Source organism: Myxine glutinosa, chromosome 10, assembly GCF_964187855.1.
Source record: "Myxine glutinosa chromosome 10, kmMyxGlut1.1, whole genome shotgun sequence".
NCBI classification, from domain to species: Eukaryota; Metazoa; Chordata; class Myxini; order Myxiniformes; family Myxinidae; genus Myxine; species Myxine glutinosa.
The window spans coordinates 130,418,082-130,445,361 of NC_136270.1; the positions used below are offsets into that span (position 1 = coordinate 130,418,082).

At 44.4% G+C, this 27,280-nt stretch overlaps 2 protein-coding genes across 3 annotated transcripts in view; one reads left to right on the plus strand and one right to left on the minus strand.

The window, feature by feature from the left end:
- Nucleotides 1-260: 260 nt before the first annotated feature.
- Nucleotides 261-8,735, plus strand: LOC144894094 (keratin, type II cytoskeletal 7-like). 2 transcript variants are annotated; one of them, XM_078786113.1, is made up of 4 exons: nt 261-390; nt 891-1,111; nt 6,153-6,256; nt 8,322-8,735. In XM_078786113.1, the coding sequence occupies exons 1-4, from the start codon at nt 331-333 to the stop codon at nt 8,510-8,512; spliced, it is 576 nt and encodes a 191-aa protein (XP_078642239.1). In that variant the 5' UTR covers nt 261-330; the 3' UTR covers nt 8,513-8,735. The 2 variants fall into 2 exon arrangements, with proteins under 2 accessions (XP_078642239.1, XP_078642240.1); XM_078786114.1 differs by having other exon boundaries at nt 6,153-6,235.
- Nucleotides 8,736-20,118: 11,383 nt separating this feature from the next.
- The window catches only part of LOC144894093 (protein disulfide-isomerase A5-like), an 87,924-nt gene continuing 80,762 nt past the window's right edge, over nt 20,119-27,280 (minus strand). The window contains exons 13-14 of the mRNA XM_078786112.1: nt 22,590-22,724; nt 20,119-21,144 (exon numbers count right to left, since the gene is read on the minus strand). Coding sequence (XP_078642238.1) covers nt 21,064-21,144; nt 22,590-22,724 — 216 coding nt within the window. The 3' untranslated portion in view covers nt 20,119-21,063. The remainder of the gene's footprint in view (nt 21,145-22,589; nt 22,725-27,280) is intronic.

A 27,280-nucleotide genomic window follows, 5' to 3' on the forward strand; every position in this document is an offset into this window, starting at 1 on the left:
TCAGGATGGAACTTAAGCTGGCTGTCCTCTCTGCAATGGAGTGATTAAAATGATATATTAATCATATTGAACACTCGACCGGCTAAACTCCACTTGAGTTGCGAGTTAATTTGATCACCTTTCCTCAACAGACAACTGGGAAGGACAGTGTGCCATCTCTGAGTGATCGAGTCAGTTGAGCTTGTTATATAATTATATAAGATATTTTCTTTCTTCTTTGTTTGTAAATCGTGATCATAAATTAATGGCAAACTCAATTTTCAGATACAGCGCTTCGAAAATGAAAGCAGGGAAGTGGCAGCAGTAGTAACAACAACAAGCACAGAAACGATGGAGATCACCAAGACCGTCCAGGAGATGCAAATGCAGCTCCAGAGTTTGCACATGCGGGTACGAGTATCTCCACAGCATTGGTTCCAAACACTGGATCACTCTTCCATAGATCTTGTGATCATTTAAAAGATGTCAACATGAACAATTCAGAGATCTAATAATTATCAAACATGTCTGTAAATCTCTTCCCCAAATTGTTTTCTCATCCCCTTCATTTCGGATCAATTGGCATGCCGACAGGGTTATAAAGCTCTGGGAATGTCAATGTGTGAGCTCGATTGGTGAAACGGATGAGAAAAAAAAACCTTCTTCAATAAGGATCACCAAAGTGTTTTGAAAATCGCAATCATTCTGGAGATATAATTTCTCCTAAACTTGTTTGGAGATCTTTACCTGTTTGGCATGAATGGACCTCTCAGTACTCTCATCACAGCATTCACCATGCTGAGTGTTTGATACAGAACAGAGGTTTATAAACGAACTCTCATGATGTTGGTGGGATGGAGTGAGTGACAAACAAGTGACCAATACCGTTCTTGATGGACCCTCTCACACAGCACAACTCACTGCAGCAAATGCTGATGGAGCTTGAAGGACAATTCCAAACACAGATCAGTTCACTGCAGAGCCAATCGATGGAGTACGAGTCCTCAATTGAGCATCACAGAGCAGAGCTACAGAAACAGCTGGTGGCCTTCAGGACACTGATGGACATGAAGATTGCTCTCGATCAAGAAATAGCCACTTATAGGAAGATTTTAGAGGGCATATCTCTCGGGTAAGTTTCTTTCATGTCTTTTAAACATCTTATCATGCACAAGCTAACAGCAAATATTAGATCAGACAGGTTTACAGCAAATGAGGTTAAAAAAGTAATTCCAATTTTCAATCAACTCTAATTAATGGCACAACACAAAGCTTTTACAACATACTTGGGACACAATGTGTTTGACCTAAAAAAAAGGACCACTGTGACATGATCGCATGGTGCGGCTATTTCACATCATGTATCGTGCAATACTTCAGTATATCAAACAAGTTCTGCTCTGAGGGCACTCATAACTAACAATACAATACACAATTGTGTACCCAAGGAAAGAATGCAAGTGAAAGAGTTATACATTCTACATTCTATTTAGCAGGTTGGTAGAGCGTTTTTGGAAGGCTAACGGGTCCGATCGGATGGCACAGCTATAGTATAGTTACAGTCATATAACTACACAGCTTCAGGATATCCTGAACATTCATATCAGAGATAGGAATTAAACAATTAACGCATGTATGTGTGATATCAATTGGGCAGATTGAGAAATTAAGGAATAAGTGAAGAAGGTGGAAAGTTTAACTGTCGAGACAAGGAGTGCAATTTCCACATACAAACACCATCAGGTGTCTCAAAGTGTACGCTTCTTGGGGTCATTCAAAGTAGGTGGCCAATGCCTCAACATAGTCCCAGGAGTAGAAAGATTTACGGAGTATTCACTCATTTTTCTTTCTTTACAGGAATGAGGCTCATGGAAGAGCAAGGTAAATCTGACAAACATGGGACAAATGTAATGGGACAAACATCAAGAGAATGAATGAACCAACGAAGACGGAGGGAGGAGTGGAGTAAACACTGAAACTAACAAGATGGTTGGGTTAGGAAAGATTAATGGGAGTAATAAGGTACATGGGTCACCATTAGCGATGACACAAGGTGGCGGTTCACCGCTTGTTGAAGCCTTGGAGGGAAGAGTAAGACAGTACAGCCTCTTCTATTGAAGGTGGCTCCATTGATGGAAACAGTGAAGAATATATCAGTTGAGTTGTGTAGTCAGCATGGCTTTTGGAAGCTTAACCAGGAGGGAGTTACTGGAAGAACGTGTATATCCTGGAGTTGCTGGGGAGGGTTTCAGGACTAAAAGAGAAGACTGTGATTAGCTCTGATTTTTCCAAGGAAAGACTTAGATGTCGAGTCTGCGGCTGGCCATGGAAAGTAACTTTGCTATGTGGTCTGCTCAGGAAATGTCAGAGCTGATGTTGAAGCCTTGAAGTTCAAGAGACAGACTCTTCCAGGGGATGACCAAGGAAATTGAGAGGTGGATTCATTTGACGATCTTTCTGTAATGACAGGGTGAAACAACGAGACTTTCAACGAGAGAAAGACCTGTTCCATTTTACAAATCAGAGTTCAATCATTCCCAGGTCAGCAGAGGGAGAGAGACCTAGCTGCTGTTGGCCACGAAGAGGGATGAGGGTGCTGCATGACACAATCTGAAATCATCTGCAAAAAGAAAGTTGTTTTTCCAGAGCACTGAAAAGATCATCGATATAGATGAGGCACAAAACTTCCAAAACACTGCCTTGGTGAACTCTCGGCTCCACTGGAACATGTTTACGATGTGAGTGGAGGAACTCAGAAATTCTTCAATGTTTGTATCAAAATATAAATTTCAGCCAGCAATTCGATGCACCAAGGATTTGAGACGAGTTGTTTATTTATTTATTATCCGCATACCTGCTGGCATTGTAAATCTAAAGAAGCCTAGTGGGAGGCATGAATACTGACCACTAGCAATCATTTACACCTAAATAATATGCTGGAGTCTTTGTGAAGGATGGATTGCTCCAAAATGGATCACCATAGTTTTATATTGAGGATAATTATCAAGTGTTTTCAAGTATACAACATGCATTTTAAGGCCATTTTCCCTGCAAGAGCGGGGGTTAGCCTTGCGGTCCCCATGACAATGTTCTCCATTTTGCCCTATTTTCTGCATCTCCCCTTGTTAACCCCCTTGCCCGCATTTCTTCTTCCACCATCTTTAGCCAAGTCTTTCTCGGTCTTCCCCGTCCTCTACTTCCTTCTACATTCATTTCCATCACTCTTCTCAACCAGTCACTTTCATCCTTCCTCAACACATGACCAAACCATCTCAACATGTTTCACTTCACAGCATCAATCACAGGCTCTATTCCCATCATCTTTCGCAATTCATCATTTGTCTTCCTCTCTCTCTCAACGATACTCCACACATCCATCGAACCATTCGCATTTCCACCCTTTCCAACCTTCGTTGCTGCTCTACGTTCATTAACCATGTCTCGCTCCCATAAATCATAACACTTCTCACACATGCAGCATACACCTTTCCCTTCAGCTTCAACGACACTCTCCTCATCGTCAGCACGCCACTCAGTTCCCGAAACTTCTTCCATGCACATCTCACTCGAGCAACCGTTGCCGAGTCTGATCCACCTTCTCCATTCAGCATGTCTCCGAGGTAGTAAAATGTTTTCACACCTTCCAGCTTTCACGCCATCTCCAAGATCCAACTCAACATTTCCTCCATCTGCAGCTCCCTCTGTGCACACCTTACACTTGAATGTAGCTGCCCCACTGGTTAATGACCCTCTCAAACCACTACATTTTTGATGAACCCACTCAGCGCACATTGTACATTGAATGGAGTTCACTCCGACACCCTTCCTGCACACAGCACACGGCCACTTCCCAGTTCTTTCCACCTCACCACATGCTTTACCACTTGCCATCACCTTCGTCTCTCCGATATTCACCTTCAGACCTTTTGTCTCAAGTGTTTTGAAGTATGCATAGGTTTAATCAAAAGACCATACTGCACACCACAAACATGTTGCATATCTATCTGTGAGTGTCAATGACGATGTAAAATATAGTGAAAGATGCGAAAAGAGGATGTTTTGGAACACATGATTGTTGTTATGGTTGTTGTTGATTAGCCTTGGACAGTTCTGCTCTAACAGGCCTGTGGTATAGAGATTACCAATTGATATTCTGACAGCGACCCAGAGATCCCTCACAACTAAGATGTTGCGTAATTGTTGTTCCTGTTGCTCTGACTGTACTTGTTCCCTCCACCAACAAAGTTGGAAGGAGGTTATGATTTCACCCCTGTCTGTCTGTGAACAGGATATTTCAAAAGGTTGTGGACTAATTCGGAAGAAATTTGGTGGACAGGTTGGGTGTGTGACAAGGACGAAATGATTCGATTTTGGTGAAGATCCGAATATACATACGAGAATGTCTCAATTTTTTAAGTGATTCGTCACCATTGAGAGATGCGGCCAAAAACGATATAGCAGGATATCTCAAAAATTTGTCGACGGGTTATGACACAACTTAGTGGATGGGTTGGGTAAGTGACAAGAACAAGCCGATTCAATTTTGGTTAAGCTCCGGATGCAGATCTGGCCTATCAGTGGGATACAAAATGTAAACTGTTCAGCCTCCTGGAGGTATGTGCTCTACCGTGTGCCATTCTAATTGTTTTTGTGCTCCTATCTACTTCTATATATTTTTCTGTTGCTCCGAGAAGTTTTACTATGTATAATTCTGTGTGCTCCATCTGTGTCACCACGATTTATTCTCAGGGGTTCCTGCTGTCATAGACCAATAGAAGTGGTACCATTATAACTGCGACATCAAGCTCAAGTCCTCCAATAAGGCATTTTTAGCCGCGTCGCAGACGCTGCTAATAGAGTGCCCTCTGCTGTTGTTGTTGTTCTTCTTGTTCTTCTTCTTGTTCTTGCAGAGAAGACAAAACCTCAAAGCTCCACCCATTCTGGGAACCATAGCTCCACCCATTTTGGGAGAGGCTTCATATAAACAAATATCCACCATTTTATTAACTCGCATAGCTTTGAGGCCTGTTTTGTAGGCCCGTGGTGTCTTCCTCTCTCACAGTTTTATTTCAAATCAAATTCGATATATCATTTCATTTTTCACAGTCGCTAACATAGTTTTAGACTCGGTTGAAAAAAAACGGGAAGAAAATCCGATGAAAGTTGCCCTTTATAGAACGAAATGAATTCTCAAAGGCCTGTAACTTCAAGTCCATTGAGATATATTTTTTTTAAATCGCGGCATGGTCAGTCATACACCGCCCGAAATAACAGACGGGAAAATGCCGAGATATATATATTTTGTTTAAATCGCGGCATGGTCAGTCATACACCGCCCAAAATAACAGACGGGAAAATGCCGAGATATATTAAAAATTCGTCCATTTGATGACAATCGTCACGATGAAATATTTAATTTATACGTCGTCACAATAATGTGGAGAGAGGAGCATAGCTTCGTTCACGTGTCGCCACATACAGGAAAATGCCGAGATATATATATATTTTGTTTAAATCGCGGCATGGTCAGTCATACACCGCCCGAAATAACAGACGGGAAAATGCCGAGATATATTTAAAATTCGTCCATTTGATGACAATCGTCACGATGAAATATTTAATTTATACGTCGTCACAATAATGTGGAGAGAGGAGCATAGCTTCGTTCACGTGTCGCCACATACGGGAAAATGCCGAGATATATATATTTTGTTTAAATCGCGGCATGGTCAGTCGTACACCGCCCGAAATAACAGACGGGAAAATGCCGAGATATATTAAAAATTCGTCGCCACACACGGGAAATTGCCGAGATATATTTTCACTTTGCACAAAAATAACATCAAGTAATCGAATCAATAGGAATGCCCTGTGCCTATAACATCGACGTTATAGGCACAGCTGCATCTAGGCATTGTGTAACATCGACGCGGCTTTTGTTTTAATTAAAACTTTTTGTACTTGTTATGTTTAAACAGGCACAATGTTTTACAAGTTGGACAAAGTGTTTAAATAAACCGATTGTTAGCTTTCCAACATCACAATTTTATTATTCAAGGGCAGCAGGAACTCTTTTGAATAAAGTGTGACGGACGGACAGATGCTACTCCTTTTAGCTGTAGTAGATTAGACATCATGCTTGCACAAAAAATGTCCATGTTTATTTTCCCCAGTGTGACAGAAATGGACATGAGCTCTAGTGGTTCCATTCAATACAGCACCTCAAGTACTGGTGGTGCAGGACAAGTGCTAACAGGTCACCATTCCCATTCCAGCAGTGAGTCCCATCGTCTCCAACTTACACAAACCATAGCACTCAATAAAAGGCGATCATGAAATGTGAATGTTGATGAAATGTATTTGTTCTGTGCAAATCATGTTCATATAATTTAATGTAGAATATTTGATGTTATTTGTATTCTTACCCAAAGCAATCAATTTCACCGGAATTTGTGAACATCAATGTCCTCAGCTGGACCAGACTCGGGAAAAAAAGAAAAAACAATGAGTCTCTATCACCTATCATCTCTATACCTATCATCTCTATCACCGGACATGAGACCGAAACAGTATAGACATGAATCGCTGATGAAATATTCTCTACTTTGTAGTCCACTAGCAAAGTACCCACATCCTGGGTGGTTCGAGCTTGCGCATCACTTGCGAAAAAGTATCGTCTATTTTGCAAGAAGAGTATAGATGTTTGCGTGGTGTGTGCTTAAAAGGTTATGGATGGTCTAAAGGTCTAAAGGGTACGTTCCAATAGTAGTTAGCGTCTAAGGGGTCGAAAGGGTATAATCTCGCAAGCATGTAAAAAGGGTCTAAAATGGCCAAGTGGTCTACATCTCAGAATAGTCAAAGGTCCAAGCTGTCTAATCTGTCTGAAGAGTGTAAGGGGTCTAAATGCTGTTAAGGTCTAAGGCCTCCAAAGGGACCTACAAGGTGTAAAGGTCAAAAGGTTCTAAGATCTAAAGGGTATAAAAGATCTAAAGGGTGAAGGGATCGAAAGGTGTTGAAAGTGTCTGAAGGATGTTGGAGTCTTAAGTATCTTGAGAACCTTGGGAATCTCAAGGGGCCTTTGGCGTCTTCAGGGTATTGAGACCAAACTGGCAATGGTTGCATCGTGACCATGGCTTACTTAACCTTACGTTGTGCTACCCATGGCTGTATCTCCTCTGTAGAGGGTGTAAGTACGTCAGCATGTAAAGGGTGCAAGTACATCACAGGCCAACTCATTTTGCCGAGCTCGGAAGGATGACGGGCTGAGTCAACTCCATGCGGTGTAATTCAACGACTGATGGGTATTTGAACTCATGACCCTAGAACTCAGGCGTGGCCTCCTCGTTACGAGTCGTCGGGGGCGGATTCTAATCTCTGTTCAGGAATGTTCAGATGACGTCGTGGTTTACCTGCCGATTGGCAAATGTGCTGGGTCTCTCGGACCTGGCGGCGTGGTAAGCGAATGAGTCCATTGCCTGGCCGGCTGAGTTTTAAAAGAACATGAGGGAAAAATAATGGGGAGGCAAGCACATACAGGGGAATTTAACCTTACAGACCCAACCTTGATAGCACAACTCCACTCCTCCGGGTGGAGACACATAAACACTTAACCGGACATTCGACCCTACCTCGATAGCACAACTCCACTCCTCCGGGTGGAGACACATAAACACTTAACCGGACATTCGACCCTACCTCGATAGCACAACTCCACTCCTCCGGGTGGAGACACATAAACACTTAACCGGACATTCGACCCTACCTCGATAGCACAACTCCACTCCTCCGGGTGGAGACACATAAACACTTAACTGGACATTCGACCCTACTTAGATAGCACAACTCCACTCCTCCGGGTGGAGACACATAAACACTTAACTGGACATTCGACCCTACTTAGATAGCACAACTCCACTCCTCCGGGTGGAGACACATAAACACTTAACTGGACATTCGACCCTACTTAGATAGCACAACTCCACTCCTCCGGGTGGAGACACATAAACACTTAACCGGACATTCGACCCTACTTAGATACCACGAGATGGCTTCTTCTTCTTCGCGACACTCGGTGCAAGCTAATTTATACGATTCCGACTTTCCTAAGGTATTCCATGTCTACCCCCCAAAAACGAAACAGTACATACATACATACATACACACATACACACATACATATAATATATATATATATATATATAACCACGAGCTCATGATGTTACACTTTTCACCAGTTTCATCCATTGCTGATGATTAGCAATGACATCCATCATTGCTGATTGCAGATTACCAGTATTAAGTTCTTAATTGATGTTTTTCTTTAATCCTATTTATATGTGCAGGTGCCGGAAGCCAAAGCAGTCTGTCACAGAAGAGTAGTTCCAGCACAGGTGGAGTGATCAGTAGTACTACAACTACCAAAGAGATCATCACTGAGAGAACGGCGCCCGTCATAGCGTGTCAGACATATGGAGTGCAGGGTGGAAGCGTTTCCGCAACCCATTCAAGTTCCCGCTCATTCACCAGTTCATAAATAACATGATGAATCCTACAAGGTCTCATACCAGGTGTTATTGTCTGACCTTAGAATGTTGGAGTTATGCTGCCTTTCTTTGTTTGAGCTTCATTGGATAGCCAATGATTTACTCTCCTTGCCTCTTTGCTGCGCTTGGTATTAGTGGGATAACAATTGATGGTTCTCTGATGTGATTTGCAAAAATTCAATAAAGCTTTTCTGTTGCAATTCAATGAAATAATGTTTTTGACATAGAATAATATTCAGTACTAGCCGAAACCCGTGGAACATCCACGGAAGGGAGGATGTGGTGTATGGATAGAGTGTACCATTATGGATGGCATAGGGGATTTGCTTGTCCGAGTAAGAGTTAGGAAGAAAGATGAGAATGAAGAGTGCGTATATGAACAACGGTCGCCGACACCGGCACAAACGCATGCTCTGGATTGTCCACTTTGTCCACTTCATTCTCATTGTCCACTCAGTGGACGGCTTGCTTTCGCCTTCGCCTGTCCAATCGGCGGACGGCTTGCTTCGCCTTCGCCCAGGAGACGCCAGTAAGATGGCGTCGTATCGGCAGTTAATCGGATGCTTTTGGGCCCCAACGTCGGCTAATTCAGATTTTTCGAGTATGGCTGTACGTGATAAACAAAGAGCGCGGTTCATAGATCGTAAATCCATTAGTGCCGTGGGCATCGGGTCACTGGGTGCGGCGTAAAAGGGATAACAAAGTCGAGTCCTTACGCTATTATTATATAGATTATTTAATAATACATTTATCAGCTCTGAGAAGTACAAGACGAGGGAATGGAAAGGGTTAAAGGAGGAAGTCATGAGACAAAAGAGAAAATATTTGTTCTATTTATTACGTACTACAGGGGATACCCGGTGCTACCCGGCGGTGGTTTCGGGCGGTGTTGGACATTGTAAAGCTATGGCGTTATTGGCCTCATGATGGTTACCCTTTTGCTTGTACTTGAAGGCCTTAGCAGCACTACCTGGCCCCACATCCCAATATACACTTTATAGCGGCCTTTGGTGGCCTCGAAAGGGACGTCAAGACAAATGTGTGGTAGCTTAAAACACTGCCCACATTCTCACGGACTTACACCCAAAAGTTGAGGCCTCCGTCGGTGGAGAACACACAAACCTCCGCCAGGCTGAACACATTACATTTTGTATCCCATTCCCACTAACACTAACAGGTCGGATCTGGATTCGGACCTAAACCAAAATGTAATCGTCTTGTTCTCGTCACACACACCCCCAACTCATCCCCCAAGTTTCCTAACAAGTCATCCACAACTTTTTGAAATAGCGTACTATGTATTATATAGACACACCGTCGTGTTCATCTCCGAGGCGTTCCGAATTATGGCGGGATAAGCTCGCGCGCGGCTGAGGAGAATCACGACGACCTTGTAGTTTTTACAAAACCAAACGGTATTATCACGAACAACCGACAAGCAGGGAAAATAAAATCGACAATCACCATATACAATGAGGTAAACAAGGGTGAAATAAACATTATTATTATTAATTAAAACTAAGGCACCTCACTCTCAGTCACAAGCACAGACAGGGTGAGGAACACAAAACCGGGCGACTTATCTCTGGTGTGGCAGCGGCAAGATAGGCACAAAGCTGGTGTTGAGATGGGCAGGACGATGGGCAAGGTGAGAGATCGACGAACCACCAGCAATGGGGGGAGGAAGAAGCCGGCTCAAGGGCCAAGGTAGGCGGAAGGATGGCCTCAACGTTTTCCATCGCTCAATTCCCCTCACAACTCCTTCAGTTCTCTTTAGAAACACTGCAAACACCACCATTCCCCTCACACACCTCTTTCCCTCTCCTGACACTCCTAAAAGCTCCTCTTCTCGACTTTCCCGCTCGGCCTGGCTCCTCCCCATTCTCCTCAGCCTCTAAAACCTGCGAGCTCCACCACACACTGTTCGCGCCCAATTCTCCTCCCCTCGTCTCCCTGGACAACGCTTCAGCTCCACCCCCGTCCAGAGGATGATTATAGCTCCGCCCCCTCTGTCTTTGGCTCTCACAAAGTGATTTTTTTTTTGTATACAAGATCGAGGCTCGTGAAAGAGCAAACATTAATCACACAAAAAGTCAAACGGAAACATAAAACACAAAATAAGGGGAGCGGTAGACAAGATGGGGATAGAAGGGGAAGGACACAAACACAACATTTGAGAGCAGGGACATCGGGAGATGTGTGGGAGGGAGAGGGCCTGGGGGACGTGGGAGAGGTATAAAACATATGAACACTGCAAGAACTTCCAGAAAAGAAGTTGGAATTTCAAAAAAAGTGGATTTGGGGTGAAATTAGCGGTGGTAGAAAAGATCAAGGTTTTGGATGAGGGAGGATAAGAGATGGTGGTGAACAGCTGTTTTAAAGACCTGGAGGGAGGAGTGGGATTGAAGGGAGTGGGGGAGTTTGTTCCAGAGGCGGGAGAAAAGAGGAATAAAGGAGTGAAGGTGAGCACAGAGTCTTGATTTTGGCAGTTTCACCATTAGAGGGTTGCTGGCAGATCTTGTGCGACCTGTAGGAATATTTGGGGGACAGAGCCCAGAGAGAGCTGGGGGGGCAAGGCCGGAGAGGAGTCGGTAGAAGACGGAAAGACCACCAACCTGCCTGCGGTGGGTGAGTAAAAGGCCCTCGGAGTTAACTTCATCGCAGGAGATTCCAATGATTCTGAACGCTTTGGTTTCAACAGCGTGAAGACGAGCTAGGTGTGAGGCAGGAGCACCAGCCCAGAGGGGAGAGCAGTATTCCATTGAGCTGCGGATGAAAGCCTTGTATGTGGTGAGGAGCTCAGGTGTGCCAAGGAAGGACTTCGCACGACGGAGGATGCCCAGTCGGCGACTGGCTTTGGAGGCCAGCTTGGAAATGTGGTTTTCCCAGGAAAGATCATGGCAGATAGTGAGACCCAAAAGCTTGAGCGACAGAACTTCTTGGAGAGGATTAATCAGAAAGTAGATGGGAGGGTTGTCCAGTCGGTCTTTTCGGAGAGACATCGTAAGAGTGTGAGATTTGTCAGGATTGAAAGATATTTTCCACTTGTTTGACCAGTCTGTGATTTTGTCCAGGTCTGCAGAGAGTGAGGAGGCTGCAGACTGCCGATCTGAGACCCAAAACTCCCCGAAGACCCAAAACTCCCCGAAGACCCAAAACACCCCGGAGACCCAAAATACCCAGCAGATCCAAAACACCCCGGAGACCCAAAACACCCCGAAAACCCAAATCATCCCGAAGACCGAAAACACCCCAAAGACCCAAAACACCCCGAAGACCCAAAACACCCCGAAGACCCAAAACACCCCGAAGACCCAAACACCCCGAAGACCCAAACACCCCGAAGACCTAAAACACCCCGAAGACCCAAAACACCCCGAAGACCCAAAACACCCCGAAGACCCAAAACACCCCGAAGACCCAAAACACCCCGAACACCCAAACACCCCGAAGACCCAAAACACCCCGAAGACCCAAAACACCCCGAAGACCCAAAACACCCCGAAGACCCAAAACACCCCGAAGACCCAAAACACCCCGAAGACCCCAAAACACCCCAAAGACCAAACCACCCCGAAGACCCAAAACATCCCGAAGGCTCAAAACATCCCAAAGACCCAAAACACCCCGAAGACCAAAAATACCCCAAAGACCCAAAAGACCCCAAATACCCTTAAAGACCAAGAAGAACCAAAAGACCCTTAAGACCCAAAAGCCCCTGAAGACCCCCAAAGACCCAAAAGACACCAAAGACCCAAAAGCCTCTGAAGACACCAAAGACCCTGAAGACCCAAAAACACCTTAAAGACCAAAATACCCTTAAAGGCCCAGAGGATCCAAAAGACCCTGAAGACCCAAATGGCCCTGAAGACCCAAAACACCATGAAGACACAAAAGACACCGAAATGGTCAAAGATGCGTACCCCTCTGAAACGACGTGTGGTGGGTGCGGCATGCAGAATGCGCCGAGTCATGCTAGTATATGTAATTTATCAATTCACAGGTATGTTCCACGAATGTTCAAACTGTACCAAATAGTAATAAACTTCTAAAACAGGCGGAGCATCAAATAAACACCTGCACCATAAATGATGACCAAACTACTCACCTCACTGATCTCCTTACAATGCACCAGTTTTCGCTGCAATTTGAGGGCATTTGTGGCTTCCTGGTTTTCCAAAGTGAAGTTTGAAAATACGCACACAAACACAAACTCACTCTTTCCATCACGTTTTGCCAGTACAAACACTCTGTAAACACCGAACATCATTTGGTTGTACAATAATCAAAACTGTTGGCAAATCATGGTTAGGCACCATTATAGTAGATTAGGCCCTCCTTGGATCCCACCAGAAACTCATGACAATGGAGATATGATGATTAAAATATCCTATCTGGAAGCCCGTGGTAAAATAGCACCATGGAGAAAGAAAGAAAAGGAAGGTTTTTATGTCATTTCATCTCGATTCACGAAGAGATTAACTTGTAAAATGCATCCTGATGTCTGTCTGTCATCACCTGGCTGATTGTTCTGAAACTTGACACATGAATCCAAGACAGTATCCCGCACAATCGCCCAAGCTTCGATTTTTAGATTTCCGATTATGATGGCTCCAGGTAGGGGGATGAGCGGGATTATCCCCTGAAACTTGGGATCCCGACTCGTTCCTTATTGAGCAACCACTTGCTCCGACACCCGATACAGGCCTTCTATCCATGGTCTGCAGGATCGCTCGTCGTTTCGATCCCGCATTTCGCCTGGATTTCCTTGATAAAGAAGTCTTCAGAAATTACTGACCATTGATCCAGTATCCACCAAACATGGGACGTCGTTACCTCCGATCATGACCTGAACAACAGGCTGTGCATCCACCAGCTTACATGATAAGGTTGAACATTTTGATAAGGCATTGTGGTTCTCAGCAGTAAAGGGTGTTGGTTTCCTTAGTTTCCCCTGTGATCACTGTTGATCTGAGATCCCTCTCAAATTTGTGGACAATGCTACTTCACATGTCCTAGTTGGTGACAATAGTAACATCTATACTCTCTTCTTCTCTGAAAGGATCCACTGATCCATTCCTGGCCCTGTTGCTTCAATAAGTACAACAGTTCACCGAGGATTTTTTTTTTTTTACCAAATCCTCAACTTGTTGGGAGAATCTGTCTAGTCGGTCGTCTGTCTTTGGCGTTCCAGGGCGATGACTCTGTGTTATAGACGGTCATGTTTGAGAAGAAACAAGGCAGCTTCCTGCCTGTCCATCCCACCAATTGCGTTTTGAGCGTGCTCCAGCAAGTCACCGGCATGGTCTTCTCCCGTTCCAGAAAAACTACGGACCTCCGCCTCGTGGAGGCAACTTGACATTGACCACTGGGGCTGGCACTTGTTGTGGGACTGGTAGGCGTCGTTCCAGATTTGGAGTCAACGAAAAGCCTCTTCCACAGCTTCCGCCTGGGCTTCAGCCATCTCAAGATCCACCACTGCCTTCACTATCTGACTTTAATCTCGATCCAATTGGAAGATTTTGATTTCACCCCACTCCTGATACCACAGTAACCGAGTGAGGTGGGTTTCTCCAATTAAATTAGAAGAGGTGAGACCAATCAAAATTCTCAAATGGAACAAAATATGTTTTCCCAAACTTGCAAACGTTTAACAGTAATGAAGACGGTGGCTTCACCCATTCAGCCGAACACTCTGAGGTGAGCCCTGAACCCGTCTAATCAAGTTCACACCCAGACCGTCCTGCTCGCAGATCTCGGCCTTTCTTCCCTCCCAATGGACAACCGTGGGCGTGGTCCTTAAGGGATATCCGGTCTACCAGATATTTCTGTAGTCCCTAAAACTTTCCAGAAAAAAATTCCCCTGTGACATTTTGGATTATTATGTATAGATCAGTGACAACAACATTAAATATAATAAATGTTAAATTCAGGCTGAAACAACAAAATGTGAAAACGTCAAGAGGTGTGAATACTTTCTGAAGGTGCTGTAAGTGCTGTTTCCTCACTCAGCGATCAGCAGTAAGAAGCTAAAGCACAGATAAACTGGTAATTGGCACATGGCACCTCACGGGATGGGCAAACTCATATGTGGCTGAAACTCGTTTTTACACTTGGAAGGAGAGCGAGCTAACTGGTGATAAATGGTCATGGTGCCTCCCAGGATGGGCAAACTTGTATGTGGCCAAAAGTCGTTTTTACACTTGGAACGAGTGGTAACTAACACGTGGCATCTCCCAGGCGGGGCAAACTCGTATGTCGCTTAAACTCGTTTTTACACTTGGAACGAGTGATAACTGGCACATTGCACCTTCCAGGACAGGCAAACCTGTATGTGGCCAAAAGTCGTTTTTACACAAGTAACGAGTGATAACTGGCACATTGCACCTTCTAGGACAGGCAAACTTGTATGTGGCCAAAAGTCGTTTTTACACTTGGAAAGAGTGACAACTGGCACGTCTCGTCTCCCAGGACGGATAAACTCAAATGTGGCTGAAACTCGTTTTTACACTTCGAACGAGTGTTAGGTAGGCCGGTATCCTTTGGGGAAGGGGATTTATCCCTCAAATTGCTCCGCTGACTAAGTAGAACAATGTAGGCACTACATAGCATTGTCAGTACCCATTGTGGCCAAGGAAACAACTTCTCCCAAGGTTAACGGCCATGTTTGTCTTTTGTCAAGTACTGTGTCTGCATGGTTCTCTCAAGTATTGTGTCAAGTACTCTCTCTGTCTGCATGGTTTGTGTGTGACATCTCCATTGAGCCTCAGAAAGTTTAGTAAGAATGTTACGTTTGTGGGGGTAGGCATGAAATGCTCGGCTGGCAAGTGTGTGGAGAAGCGCCCTCCTTTGGTGAAAGTAGTGAATTGCAGAAAAATTGGCACGGGTAATCTGAGGGTTAGATGCAAAATTGAGGTGGAATTTTGTGAAGCTGCAGTGGACACTGGGGCCAGTGACACCATTATTAATCCGAGTGGGTTAGACCAAAATGTTGGAGGCTGAGACAAAATTGATAGGTTAGCATGACAGCCTTCAACTGGCTACGGTGGGTGGCGACGGATTCAATATTGGGCCGCGGGTTGTCGGAATTTTTTTTTTGTATACTAACTCGAGGCTCGTGCAAGAGCCAACACATATAACATATAATAAAGGGAGCGGGAGACAAGAGGGTGAGAGAGAAAGGGAAGCACAACAACAGTGGAGAACAAGGACATCGGGAGATTTTTTTTTTTTTTTGCATACAAGATCGAGGCTCGTGTAAGAGCCAACATTAATCACAAAAAAAAACAAAAAGGTATAAAACACATGGACACTGCTAGGACTTCGAGGAAAGAAGTTGGTATTTGACAAAAGTGGGTCTGGGGTGAATTAACGGGGGTAGAAAAGATCAAGGTTTTGGATGGGGGAAGATAAGAGATGGTGGTGAACAGTTGTTTTAAAGACCTGGAGCGAGGAGTGGGATTGAAGAGAGTGTGGGAGTTTGTTCCAGAGGCGGGAGAAAAGAGGAATGAAAGAGTGAAGGTGAGCAGAGAGTCTTGATTTGGGAAATTTCACCAGAAGAGGGTTGCTGGCAGATCTTGTGCAACCTGTAGGAATATTTGGGGGACAGAGCACAGAGAGAGCTGGGGGAGCTAGGCCGGATAGGAGTCGGTAGAAGACAGAAAGACCACCAACCTGCCTGTGATGAGTGAGTGAAATGCGTTCACAATCAGCTTCATTGCGGGAGATTCCAATGATTCTGAAAGCTTTGCTTTCAACAGCGTGAAGCCGAGCTAGGTGTGAGGCAGGAGCACCAGCCCAGAGGGGAGAGCAGTATTCCATTGAGCTGCGGATGAAAGCCTTGGATGGAGTTTTATGCAGTCTGGAGGTCAATGTGGTGGCATGGGGGGCCGGGGTGTGTGACCATGTCTTCTGGGATTGAGTCTCCTTTGTGGAACACGACTGACAACTAGGCGAGGTCATATGTGGTTGGGCACTGAGCGGCTACATTTGGTCAGGCTGGGGGATATGAGGAGGTGCAGGGGACGTGGCTGGGGATGCCACGCACTGTGACCGTGTCTCCCAGGTCCGAGGCCTTGGGAATGTCGGAGTTGGCAGCAGGTGCTCACCGCATTGGCCAGCTTCGGCTAGTGGAGCCATGGTCCTCACAGGGGGCCGAAGGAGGGATGGTGGGTTGCACCCTTGTGGACACTCGTGGGTCATGGTGGCAGTTCAGCTGTCCATCTTACCCGATAGCCCGCACACGGTAGGGGGGGGGGGGGGCAGAGCTGTCGTAGCCAAGTGTAGTAGTGTAGGAAAGCTCACAGGAGGAGGGGGATACACATGCTTGCCAGTATGGGGCTGGCACTTGTTGTGGACAATGGTACAAAGTGTAAATTTATTTAGTGTAAATTGATTGGACAAAAGGAAAATTTAGTGTAAATTGATTGGTCCCATGAAATAAATCTGGAAGTTGGTGTGGTAGATGGCACTCTTGGACCCGACCAGCCTGCGATTACCTGCACTTAAGGTGGGGTGCTTTGATGTGTCCCGAGTGTTCGGTTCTTGCTCCTAAATTGGGATATGAGTAATTTGGAGTGGGGGCGGGTGAGAGTGACGACATGGTCGATGAGTGGATCGGGTGTGTGACAAAGTGTCTTGTGGTTGGCGTTTTTTGTGTCAAAGGTTTTGTGTTTTGTGTTGTTGTGAGGAAAGTTGAGTTGTGCTTGGAAGTGTGAATGTGAATTACAAGTGTGAATGTGAATTACAAGTGTGAATGTGAATTACACATGTACGCAGGCCATGGCAGTGTAGGAACACAATATCTTTTTGCACTACAGTGTTGGAGAATTGAATGGCAGTGGGGGAGGGAATGTCATTTTGGATTTTGTGGGTAGGGAAGGTGCGTGTGTCTGCAGGTACGGATCAAGCTCTGGAGGAGCGGTGACTGCGGCCCCCCTGAAGCAATTTGTCCCTGGCAGCCAGTGGTGTCTGGAATTGGAAACCCGTCAGAGGAGGGTCTGGTTGGGCGATCAGCGGGTATGGAGACCCCTGGCGACCCGGAAGAGGCAATGAGAGTCTGAGGCCAAGAGAGCCTGGATGGTGCAGAGACCCTCTCTGGCGGGACGTACAGCTAAGGAGCTGTTTGGGTGCCAGGGGCCGAGAGTTGAATGTGGGGGGGTAGAAGTCGCAAGTCGGGTACTTGATTTTGGACTGCGGGCACCACAGCCTGAAGCGCCTCCACCATCTTGGTTGTACGGTACCTCCCTGCTGCCTAGTTGAGGATCACACATGCAGGTAACCAGTGATATGCCATGGTCTTGCAGGTTTGGAATGAGTGCTTTTGTTGATTGGGGTTTATGTGTGCGAGTGCGCGGGGGAAGATCCACCGATCCATGTCACTAACCTGTACCAGGACAGTGCCCTGGAAAATTTGGGTAAATTGGAATGGCTCCGCAGGAAACAATGGGCATTGTGGCATCCACCGGGGAAGGTGGTCCTTATAACGGGGGCTGTACAAATGTCCTTGAATTTCAATAAGGTTTGCGGTTAAGGTAGAGTGTTTGTGTGTTGACATTTTTTCTACCCACCCCAGGAGTTAGGAGCAAGGAACCAAGTTTTGTCAATATTTGAATTGTTGTTTAAGGGGTGTAGAATGGTAAGGAGAACAGGTAAGGTAGCTACGGCTCGCTTCCCACAGCCCTTCCTAATTTATTTCATAGGCGAATTAAGTGCGAGTCGGTAAGTGTTAAGGCTGGAACGGTAACGCCTGCATTGAACCTTGCAGGAGCTACGATTCCCGGGAGGGGGGCTGTGTTACGTTTGTGGGGGTAGGCATGAAATACCTTAGGAAAGTTAGGAATGTGTAGATTAGCATGGATCGTGTGAGTGAAGAAGAAGCCACCTCGCTGTAACCAAGTAGGGAATCTGTATAGAATAACATTGTATATGTGTCTCCATCCGAGGGGTGGAGCTATGCTAACTAGGTAGGACTTAAGGATAACCCCCAATGTGTAATTGCCCATGTGATTTTTCCCTTCGTTTATATTTCATCAAAAAGGGCCGCCACTACAACAACCATAATCGCCCGGCGGAAACCCGAACATTTGCCGATCGGCAAAGGAACCGCGCCCAGCCGAACATTCCCGAAGGACGGTTAGGCTCCGCCTCGGAGGAACGGAATTGACAGGCCATGCCCCGAGCTTCGTCATTGGGTTTAAAGAATGGCTGTGAGGCCATGCCCCGAAGAACGTCTGGTTGGAACGATTCGGCGTCGCTGGGAGATTGGTCAAAAAGGATGACGTCATTGGGACGCCCGGAGAAAAAGCAAGAGGAGACGGCATTTTGTCTCTCTTGTGCTGGCTTTCAAAGAGAACGGCTGCATTTGCCTTTTGCTCTTGCCCTAGTATTGATCGTGGCGGTCGCTTGGCTTTTTTGCATGGGAGGACAATGGGCGCTCGTCTGTGTGCGCCGGAGAGATCATCGGTGCCTTGTTGGCGAAGGAGGCCCGCCTGCACGGAGTACCTCATGGTCGGGGTGCGATGAAAAAGCCTCTCCGCGCAATTGTTGGAGTGGGACCCGCGCGCGGCTCTGGCCGCTTTGGAACTGCCGACTCAATCGACGCCCTCGCTGGAACAGTAAAGCTGAGTTCGGCCAATTTATAAAAGGAACATTATTTCTTTTATCATTCCCCTGTCTGTATACGAGTCAGAGTGGAGGAACCTCCACCTAGGAATTTTAGTTTACCTCACCTTTCGTTGTCTTTTACATTCCTGTAAATAAATATATATTTGTTGAATTTTACTTTTTCTGTCCTGTCTTGTTTCGTTGTTCCGTGGGTTCGGATTAACCCCGTGTGCTGTTCCCGATCAGACAAGGCTTCAAAACTTCCTGTGCGCGCGGAAAAGATAATCCCGCCAGGTTTCAAAGTACTTTCTTTTAACAACGTCATATTTAACAAAGAGTTAACAACGTTCGGTTTTCCTTTGCCCTGAGGTGTTCATCACAGGGCTGACACGACAATAATTTGTGAGATTGTACCACTTACATTTCTCTGTACACCAATCACAATGAATAGCTCTTTCACAACTCCCATGCTGGAACATGTGTTGCCTTTTGTGAATCAATAAAACAAGGCAGCTTCTGCCCCGTAAACTACATTTTCATGGCTTCTATGAAGCAAAGGAGAAGGCATTTGGTTGAGAGTTTGCAAGGAAGCCCAATATTGCCAACATCAGCAATTCCTGGCGCAACCATCACAATGAACGGCGCAGCCACCATCTTTGGTCAAAGCGGAATGCACCGTTTGCAAAGTAGCAACAAGCAACTGTTACCATCATGGCGTTTTGTAAATGATGTAATCACAGACACAGACAACCATATAAAGACCATTCAGGAATGATGGCATGATGGATGAAAGAGCAGAACCATTAGAGTGTTCGACTTGCACACCTGGAAGGCAGATGGTTCCTCCCCAAATGGAGGGAGAGCAGAAAGGCCGAGAGCAATGCACCTGGACAGTGCAACCCTGCTAGTGCAGTTACCGCTAAAATGGTTTGTAAGACGGTGTCGCAAAAATGCAATAATACATTTGCACCATTACATATTTACAGCAATGTGGAAAAAGATAGTTGTTTTTTTAATTCTGGATGAAACTGGACAATCATTGCCGAATGTAACAAAGCATCGCAGCGGTGCATGTACAGTTACTGTCCATACAGAGGAAAGGTGCATTTCAAATTCTCCAACATGATTTGCTAGAGCACAATCACAAGTTCGTGAAGCTGCCTGATACAAAAATAGATCTATCACATTGCTTGGAAACAAATTTCTCTCCGCAATGCTATTTGGACTTTGTAACAGGTACAAGGATCATAAAGGCAACTCATGGTGAAAGGAACCAAGGAAGCCAGTGGTATCAATCAGGAGAGGCCATTTGTGGGACGCATGTGACTGTCGAAGTAAATCTACATATTACATCACATTAGCGGAACTTCTAATGTACCCCTCTCTTCTTGCTGACCAATTATAAATGAAATGGCCCCCAATTAGAAAACAAAGACGCAAGTACTATCACACTACCCATAAACAAACAAACAGTGACGAACAGTAGTGTATAACATGTACACCAATCTGAGAAGAGCTACAAAAATGAACAACGAACCTCCTAAAATGGGCTGCTCCCCCCCCCCACCCCCCAAAGCCCCAAACAGCCATAATCTGCACCACATTTCACTTTCATCAGAAATCGAATATTGCGGAAGCAACCTTTCAACAAACTCCGCACCACGCTACCCAAACAATTCCTTCGATGCTTCCTCCTACCCTTTTCCATTCATATTCCTAACTCAACTCTTCATACTTTTCACCGCCACTTATTAAAAACATCTATTGCACTCTTCTTAACCGCCAAGTCTCCAAGACTTCCCTTTGGCAGTCACCGGGTACAAATCCTCAACTTCAAGGCAGTGGAGGATAACGGCATGGATGGAAGGCTTGCAATCATTTAGTGGTGGCCTGTCATCGACAGGCTGAGGTTGTATCCGGTTTGGACCAATCCTGGTTAGAGCTCGGTGTGAGACCTCTGAGAGTTTGACAGGTCTCGGCCAGGAAGGCTTCTCATAAATTCTACAAAATCTGACTCCTGGAGAAGGAGAGAAAAAAAGGGAATGGGAATGGGGAGAAGGAGTGGACATGAAATTAATTGATGTTATTTAATGATCAAACTGAAACAACAAAAATCATTGGATTCCGGGAAGAAAATTACAGTTCAACTTGTACCGTCATACATGGTAAAAATAACAACGTATGGAAATATGATGGATAGACTTATGTAAACATAAACATAATCTTTACAACGTATGGAAACCATTGGGTTTAATGGTTCCCCAATTTCAGATTGCTCTATTTGTAAAGGGAGGGGGGGGGGGGGTAGGGGCGAAGGATGAAGGAAGGGCATTTAGGCAGGTGATCCAAGGGGTTTATCCAGGTGAGGAACAATATAGGACCACAACATCACCTGGGGGACACTCCGGCCTCAATGAGAGAGGAGAGGGTTCCATTGATAGGAACACATCGACTATGGAGTGAAGGATGTCAGATGATCAGGTTTAAAGGTGGCCAGGTACACCGCAGGTTATGAGCTTCGCAAGCTGAACAGGAAGCCAGACTTTGTCGAATGCCCGATATATGTCCAAGTAGATAGCCCTGACCTCTTGTTTGCTAAATGAGAAGCAGTAGCAAGTCCACAAAGGAGTGACCGGAACAGAATCCAAAGTTGTGCCTTTTGAGGTACTGGAGTGGATGGATTGGGAGCACCACAAGGAATGAAGGAGACAGTGTGGAGAGTTCAACAATAACGATTGCCAGATGATGTCTTCTGGCTCACCTGAGCATGTGACACATTATTGCAACTGTTGTGGAATGACCTCAGGTTGTTCTCGGTCAGGTTAGGCTTCCATTAAGGAAAGAAAACGGCTTCGGCCGAGCAGAAGGAAGGAAGGATTCAGTGTGCCAGGGTCAAGAGGAAGAGCGTGATAGCTACACATGAGATGGAAGAAACCTGCGCATGAAAGACAGCAGGCCTTGGTGAAAGCTTTCCCAAGTACTTTCAACATCAATTGCAGAGGAAATGGGGAAAACAGACCTTTTGGAGAGGACATGTTTCTGGACTTACCAGTCAATCTGAGTGAATAAACAGCGTAACACTGTCATGATCCTCTCAACTCCAAATATAGAGATTGGTGCTTTCACACGTTCATGGTCAGTGGTGCCACATGTGGGTGAGAATGAACAGATCTTCGATGAAAAGTTGGGCATTATGAGATTCAGGAGACAGGACATACTATGAAGGAAGGCCCGGGATGGAAGTTAATTAATTCGGTCAGTCTGAATGAAGGAATCAACGCAGTCCTTCGATGCAGTGCCGTGCCTGGTTGTTGTAGTATCAACTCCGAGCCAACCGGCATAGTTGAAACGCCACAGGTGAGGAATAAAGAGTTGGGATTGGTAACTGTCTGTGCAACTCTATCATGACAATAATTATTGAAAGTCATCACTTGGGTATTTACCACTACACAAGTAGCGTACCTCACGTGGACCGCTGTAACGTTGCACCATCTTGCCGTAGCTGTAAAGGTGAATGGTTGGATAACCCTTGATTCCCTCTTGCGTGCACAACTCTTGGTTCTGCGGCTTAGTGCAATCTACCGCCGACATCACCATCTAGGCCAGGACAAAAATAAAAATTGCATCCGAATAAATACCTTAAATTGACCTCCTTGCAAATCCTTTTCTCCTCGCATCACATGATGAGTAATGAAAAGTAGGACAATGTCATCAATGCTTCCGAACTAAAGTTTCACATTAAGGAGGTTTAAAATTGGTCACTCAGATTGTATTACTGTCAATAAGCTCATGATTATTGATCATGATGTACAAGTTCATTTGGTTCAGGATCAAAGCAGAATTACAGCAGAGTATGGAAACGAGATTTATTGGAGGAAAACGAGATTTTTTGGAGGAAAACGAGATTTTTTTTGGAGGAAAACGAGATTTTTTGGAGGAAAACGAGATTTTTTGGAAGAAAACGAGACTTTTTGGAGGAAAACGAGATTTTTTTGGAGGAAAACGACTTTTTTGGAGGAAAACGAGATTTTTTGGAAGAAAACGAGATTTTTTGGAAGAAAACGAGACTTTTTGGAGGAAAACGAGACTTTTTGGAGGAAAACGAGATTTTTTGGAAGAAAACGAGATTTTTTGGAAGAAAACGAGATTTTTTGGAGGAAAAGCTGATCTATACTACAGAGCGGTGGATTTTGCTGGAATGACAGGCGAGCTCGACAGCTACCATGTTCATCTCAGAGTTTGATCAAAAAATAAATGGATCATAGTACAGAGGGAAAGATGCTGCATGTTGTAGATTTTGGGACACGAAGAAGCCAAACCAAGTTGGGCATGTTGTATCCTTGACGATGCCAGATTCCAGATGGCATCATCCAAACATTTGTTCCAGGGTGTCAATTGGTTGGTAATAAATTGATGTGCAAGTAAAAGTAACTCACGCTATTAAACAGTAACTCAGGTTGTGAAGTGTTTTTAATAACATGGTGTTGAGGTGTTTTGATTTACTTGGTGGTGAGGTGTTTTGAATTTCATGGTGGTGAGGTGTTTTTAATTTCATGGTGGTGAGGTATTTTGAATTACTTGGTGGTGAGGTGTTTTGATTTACTTGGTGGTGAGGTGTTTTGAATTTCATGGTGGTGAGGTGTTTTTAATTTCATGGTGGTGAGGTGTTTTGAATTTTGTGGTGGTGAGGTGTTTTGAATTATGTGGTGGTGAGGTATTTTGAATTACTTGGTGGTGAGGTGTTTTGAATTACTTGGTGGAGAGGTGTTTTGAATTACTTGGTGGTGAGGTGTTTTGAATTATGTGGTGGTGAGGTATTTTGAATTACTTGGTGGTAAGGTGTTTTGAATTACTTGGTGGTGAGGTGTTTTGAATTACTTGGTGGTGAGGTGGTTTGAATTATGTGGTGGTGAGGTGTTTTCAATTACTCGGTGGTGAGTTGTTTTTAATTTCATGGTGGTGAGGTGTTTTGAATTACTTGGTGGTGAGGTGTTTTGAATTACTTGGTGGTGAGGTGTTTTGAATTACTTGGTGGTGAGGTGTTTTGAATTACTTGGTGGTGAGGTGGTTTGAATTATGTGGTGGTGAGGTGTTTTCAATTACTCGGTGGCGAGTTGTTTTTAATTTCATGGTGGTGAGGTGTTTTGAATTACTTGGTGGTGAGGTGTTTTGAATTACTTGGTGGCGAGGTGTTTTGACTTACTTGGTGGTAAGGTGTTTTGAATTACTTGGTGGTGAGGTGTTTTGAATTACTTGGTGGTGAGGTGGTTTGAATTATGTGGTGGTGAGGTGTTTTCAATTACTCGGTGGCGAGTTGTTTTTAATTTCATGGTGGTGAGGTGTTTTGAATTACTTGGTGGTGAGGTGTTTTGAATTTTGTGGTGGTGAGGTGTTTTCAATTACTCGGTGGTGAGTTGTTTTTAATTTCATGGTGGTGAGGTGTTTTGAATTACTTGGTGGCGAGGTGTTTTGAATTACTTGGTGGTGAGGTGTTTTGAATTACTTGGTGGTGAGGTGTTTTGAATTACTTGGTGGTGAGGTGTTTTGAATTAAGTGGTGGTGAGGTGTTTTGAATTACTTGGTGGTGAGTTGTTTTTAATTTCATGGTGGTGAGGTGTTTTGAATTTTGTGGTGGTAAGGTGTTTTGAATTATGTGGTGGTGAGGTATTTTGAATTACTTGGCGGTGAGGTGTTTTGATTTTGTGGTGGTGAGGTGTTTTGAATTTTGTGGTGGTGAGGTGTTTTCAATTACTTGGTGATGAGTTGTTTTTAATTATGTGGTGGTGAGGTGTTTTGAATTGCTTGGTGGTGAGGTGTTTTGATTTTGTGGTGGTGAGGTGTTTTGAATTTTGTGGTGGTGAGGTGTTTCAATTACTTGGTGGTGAGTTGTTTTTAATTTCATGGTGGTGAGGTGTTTTTAATTTCATGGTGGTGAGGTGTTTTGAATTATGTGGTGGTGAAGTATTTTGAATTACTTGGCGGTGAGGTGTTTTGATTTTGTGGTGGTGAGGTGTTTTGAATTTTGTGGTGGTAAGGTGTTTTGAATTATGTGGTGGTGAAGTATTTTGAATTACTTGGCGGTGAGGTGTTTTGATTTTGTGGTGGTGAGGTGTTTTGAATTTTGTGGTGGTAAGGTGTTTTGAATTATGTGGTGGTGAGGTATTTTGAATTACTTGGCGGTGAGGTGTTTTGATTTTGTGGTGGTGAGGTGTTTTGAATTTTGTGGTGGTGAGGTGTTTTGAATTAAGTGGTGGTGAGGTGTTTTGAATTACTTGGTGGTGAGTTGTTTTTAATTTCATGGTGGTGAGGTGTTTTGAATTTTGTGGTGGTAAGGTGTTTTGAATTATGTGGTGGTGAGGTATTTTGAATTACTTGGCGGTGAGGTGTTTTGATTTTGTGGTGGTGAGGTGTTTTGAATTTTGTGGTGGTGAGGTGTTTTTAATTATGTGGTGGTGAGGTGTTTTGAATTACTTGGTGGTGAGTTGTTTTTAATTTCATGGTGGTGAGGTGTTTTGAATTTTGTGGTGGTAAGGTGTTTTGAATTATGTGGTGGTGAGGTATTTTGAATTACTTGGCGGTGAGGTGTTTTGATTTTGTGGTGGTGAGGTGTTTTGAATTTTGTGGTGGTGAGGTGTTTTCAATTACTTGGTGATGAGTTGTTTTTAATTATGTGGTGGTGAGGTGTTTTGAATTGCTTGGTGGTGAGGTGTTTTAATTATGTGGTGGTGAGGTGTTTTGAATTGCTTGGTGGTGAGGTGTTTTGATTTTGTGGTGGTGAGGTGTTTTGAATTTTGTGGTGGTGAGGCGTAATCGTCCCAAACTTCCAGTCTGCACCTACCAATCCCTATGTATGTCCTGAGGGGTTCTTTCTTGAATTTTATATATTTTTTCAACCTAAATTGTTTATAAAATGTAATATCACAAACACGACAAATAAATTTGTGCGAAATAATTGTTTGTATTATGATTGGTGTAAATCATGACAACACAGCAACTCAGGTACAGTCATTAACCTCACCTAAAATAAGCCCGTTCCTCTGTGACGACCTCGTATATAGTCTCGTGAAAAAGTAAGTACACCCCATGTAAAGTTTGGACTTTTTCAACATATTTCAACATACAGCTATTTGATCTTCATTTCAACAATATTGATAGATAAAGGTGATATAATATAACAAATATCATGAAACATTTACATTTTGTAGTCCATTGTATAATTTAAATAAACATAAATGCAAATTTCACAGGTGGAAAAAGTAAGTACACCCCTACATTTATCACTACTTCAAATACCTAAAATTAGAATCAGGTGCACCAGCTCAGGTGCAAATGATTAGAACATCGTCAGAGAGGATCTTGGAGGAACCTGTCTTATTTAAACCTCAGACATTTAGTTTGGTTTGCTCTTTGTTGTTGAAGTGTGCAGCGTCACATGCCCAGATCAAAAGAGCTCTCTGAGGCCTTCAGAAAGAAGGTTATAGATGCCTACAAGTCTGGGAAGGGATTTAAAAAGATCTCCAAACAATTTGAAATCAATCATTCCACTGTCCAGAAGATCATCTACAAGTGGAGAAGATTCCAAACAACTGCCAACTTGTTCAGGCCAGGCCGCCCCAGCAAGTTCAGCCCGAGAGCAGGCCGCAAGATGCTGAAAGAAGTCTCTAAGAACCCTAGAATGTCATCACGGGACCTCCAGGTAGCTCTTGCCACTGTTGATGTCAAAGTGCACGAGTCTACCATTACAAAGAGGCTGCACAAATTTGATCTACATGGGAGGTGTGCCAGGAGGAAACCTTTGCTGTCCAGAAAGAACATCAGGGCAAGACTAAAGTTTGCCAATGAACACCCATGCAATGACCAGCACTTCTGGAACAATGTGCTCTGGACAGATGAGTCAAAGGTGGAGCTATTTGGCCACAGTACCAGAAGACATGTTTGGTGAAAACCAAAGACAGCATTTGACCACAAGAACCTGATACCAACTGTAAAGCATGGTGGTGGAAATATTATGGTTTGGGGCAGCTTTGCTGCATCAGGGCCTGGGCAGCTCACCATCATAGAATCCACTATGAATTCTTCATTGTACCAGAGGGTGCTTGAGGATAATATGAGGCCATCTTTCGGAGAGTTTAAGCTCAACCGAAGGTGGACCT

What these genes read in the sequence shown, in the direction of transcription:
- LOC144894094 (XM_078786113.1), top strand. Translation starts at nt 331, where the DNA reads ATGGAGATCACCAAGACCGTCCAGGAGATGCAAATGCAGCTCCAGAGT. An exon ending in TTAGAGGGCATATCTCTCGG is followed by an intron (nt 1,112 to 6,152) that starts GTAAGTTTCTTT and finishes TATTTTCCCCAG; the next exon opens with TGTGACAGAAATGGACATGA. An exon ending in TCACCATTCCCATTCCAGCA is followed by an intron (nt 6,257 to 8,321) that starts GTGAGTCCCATC and finishes TTATATGTGCAG; the next exon opens with GTGCCGGAAGCCAAAGCAGT.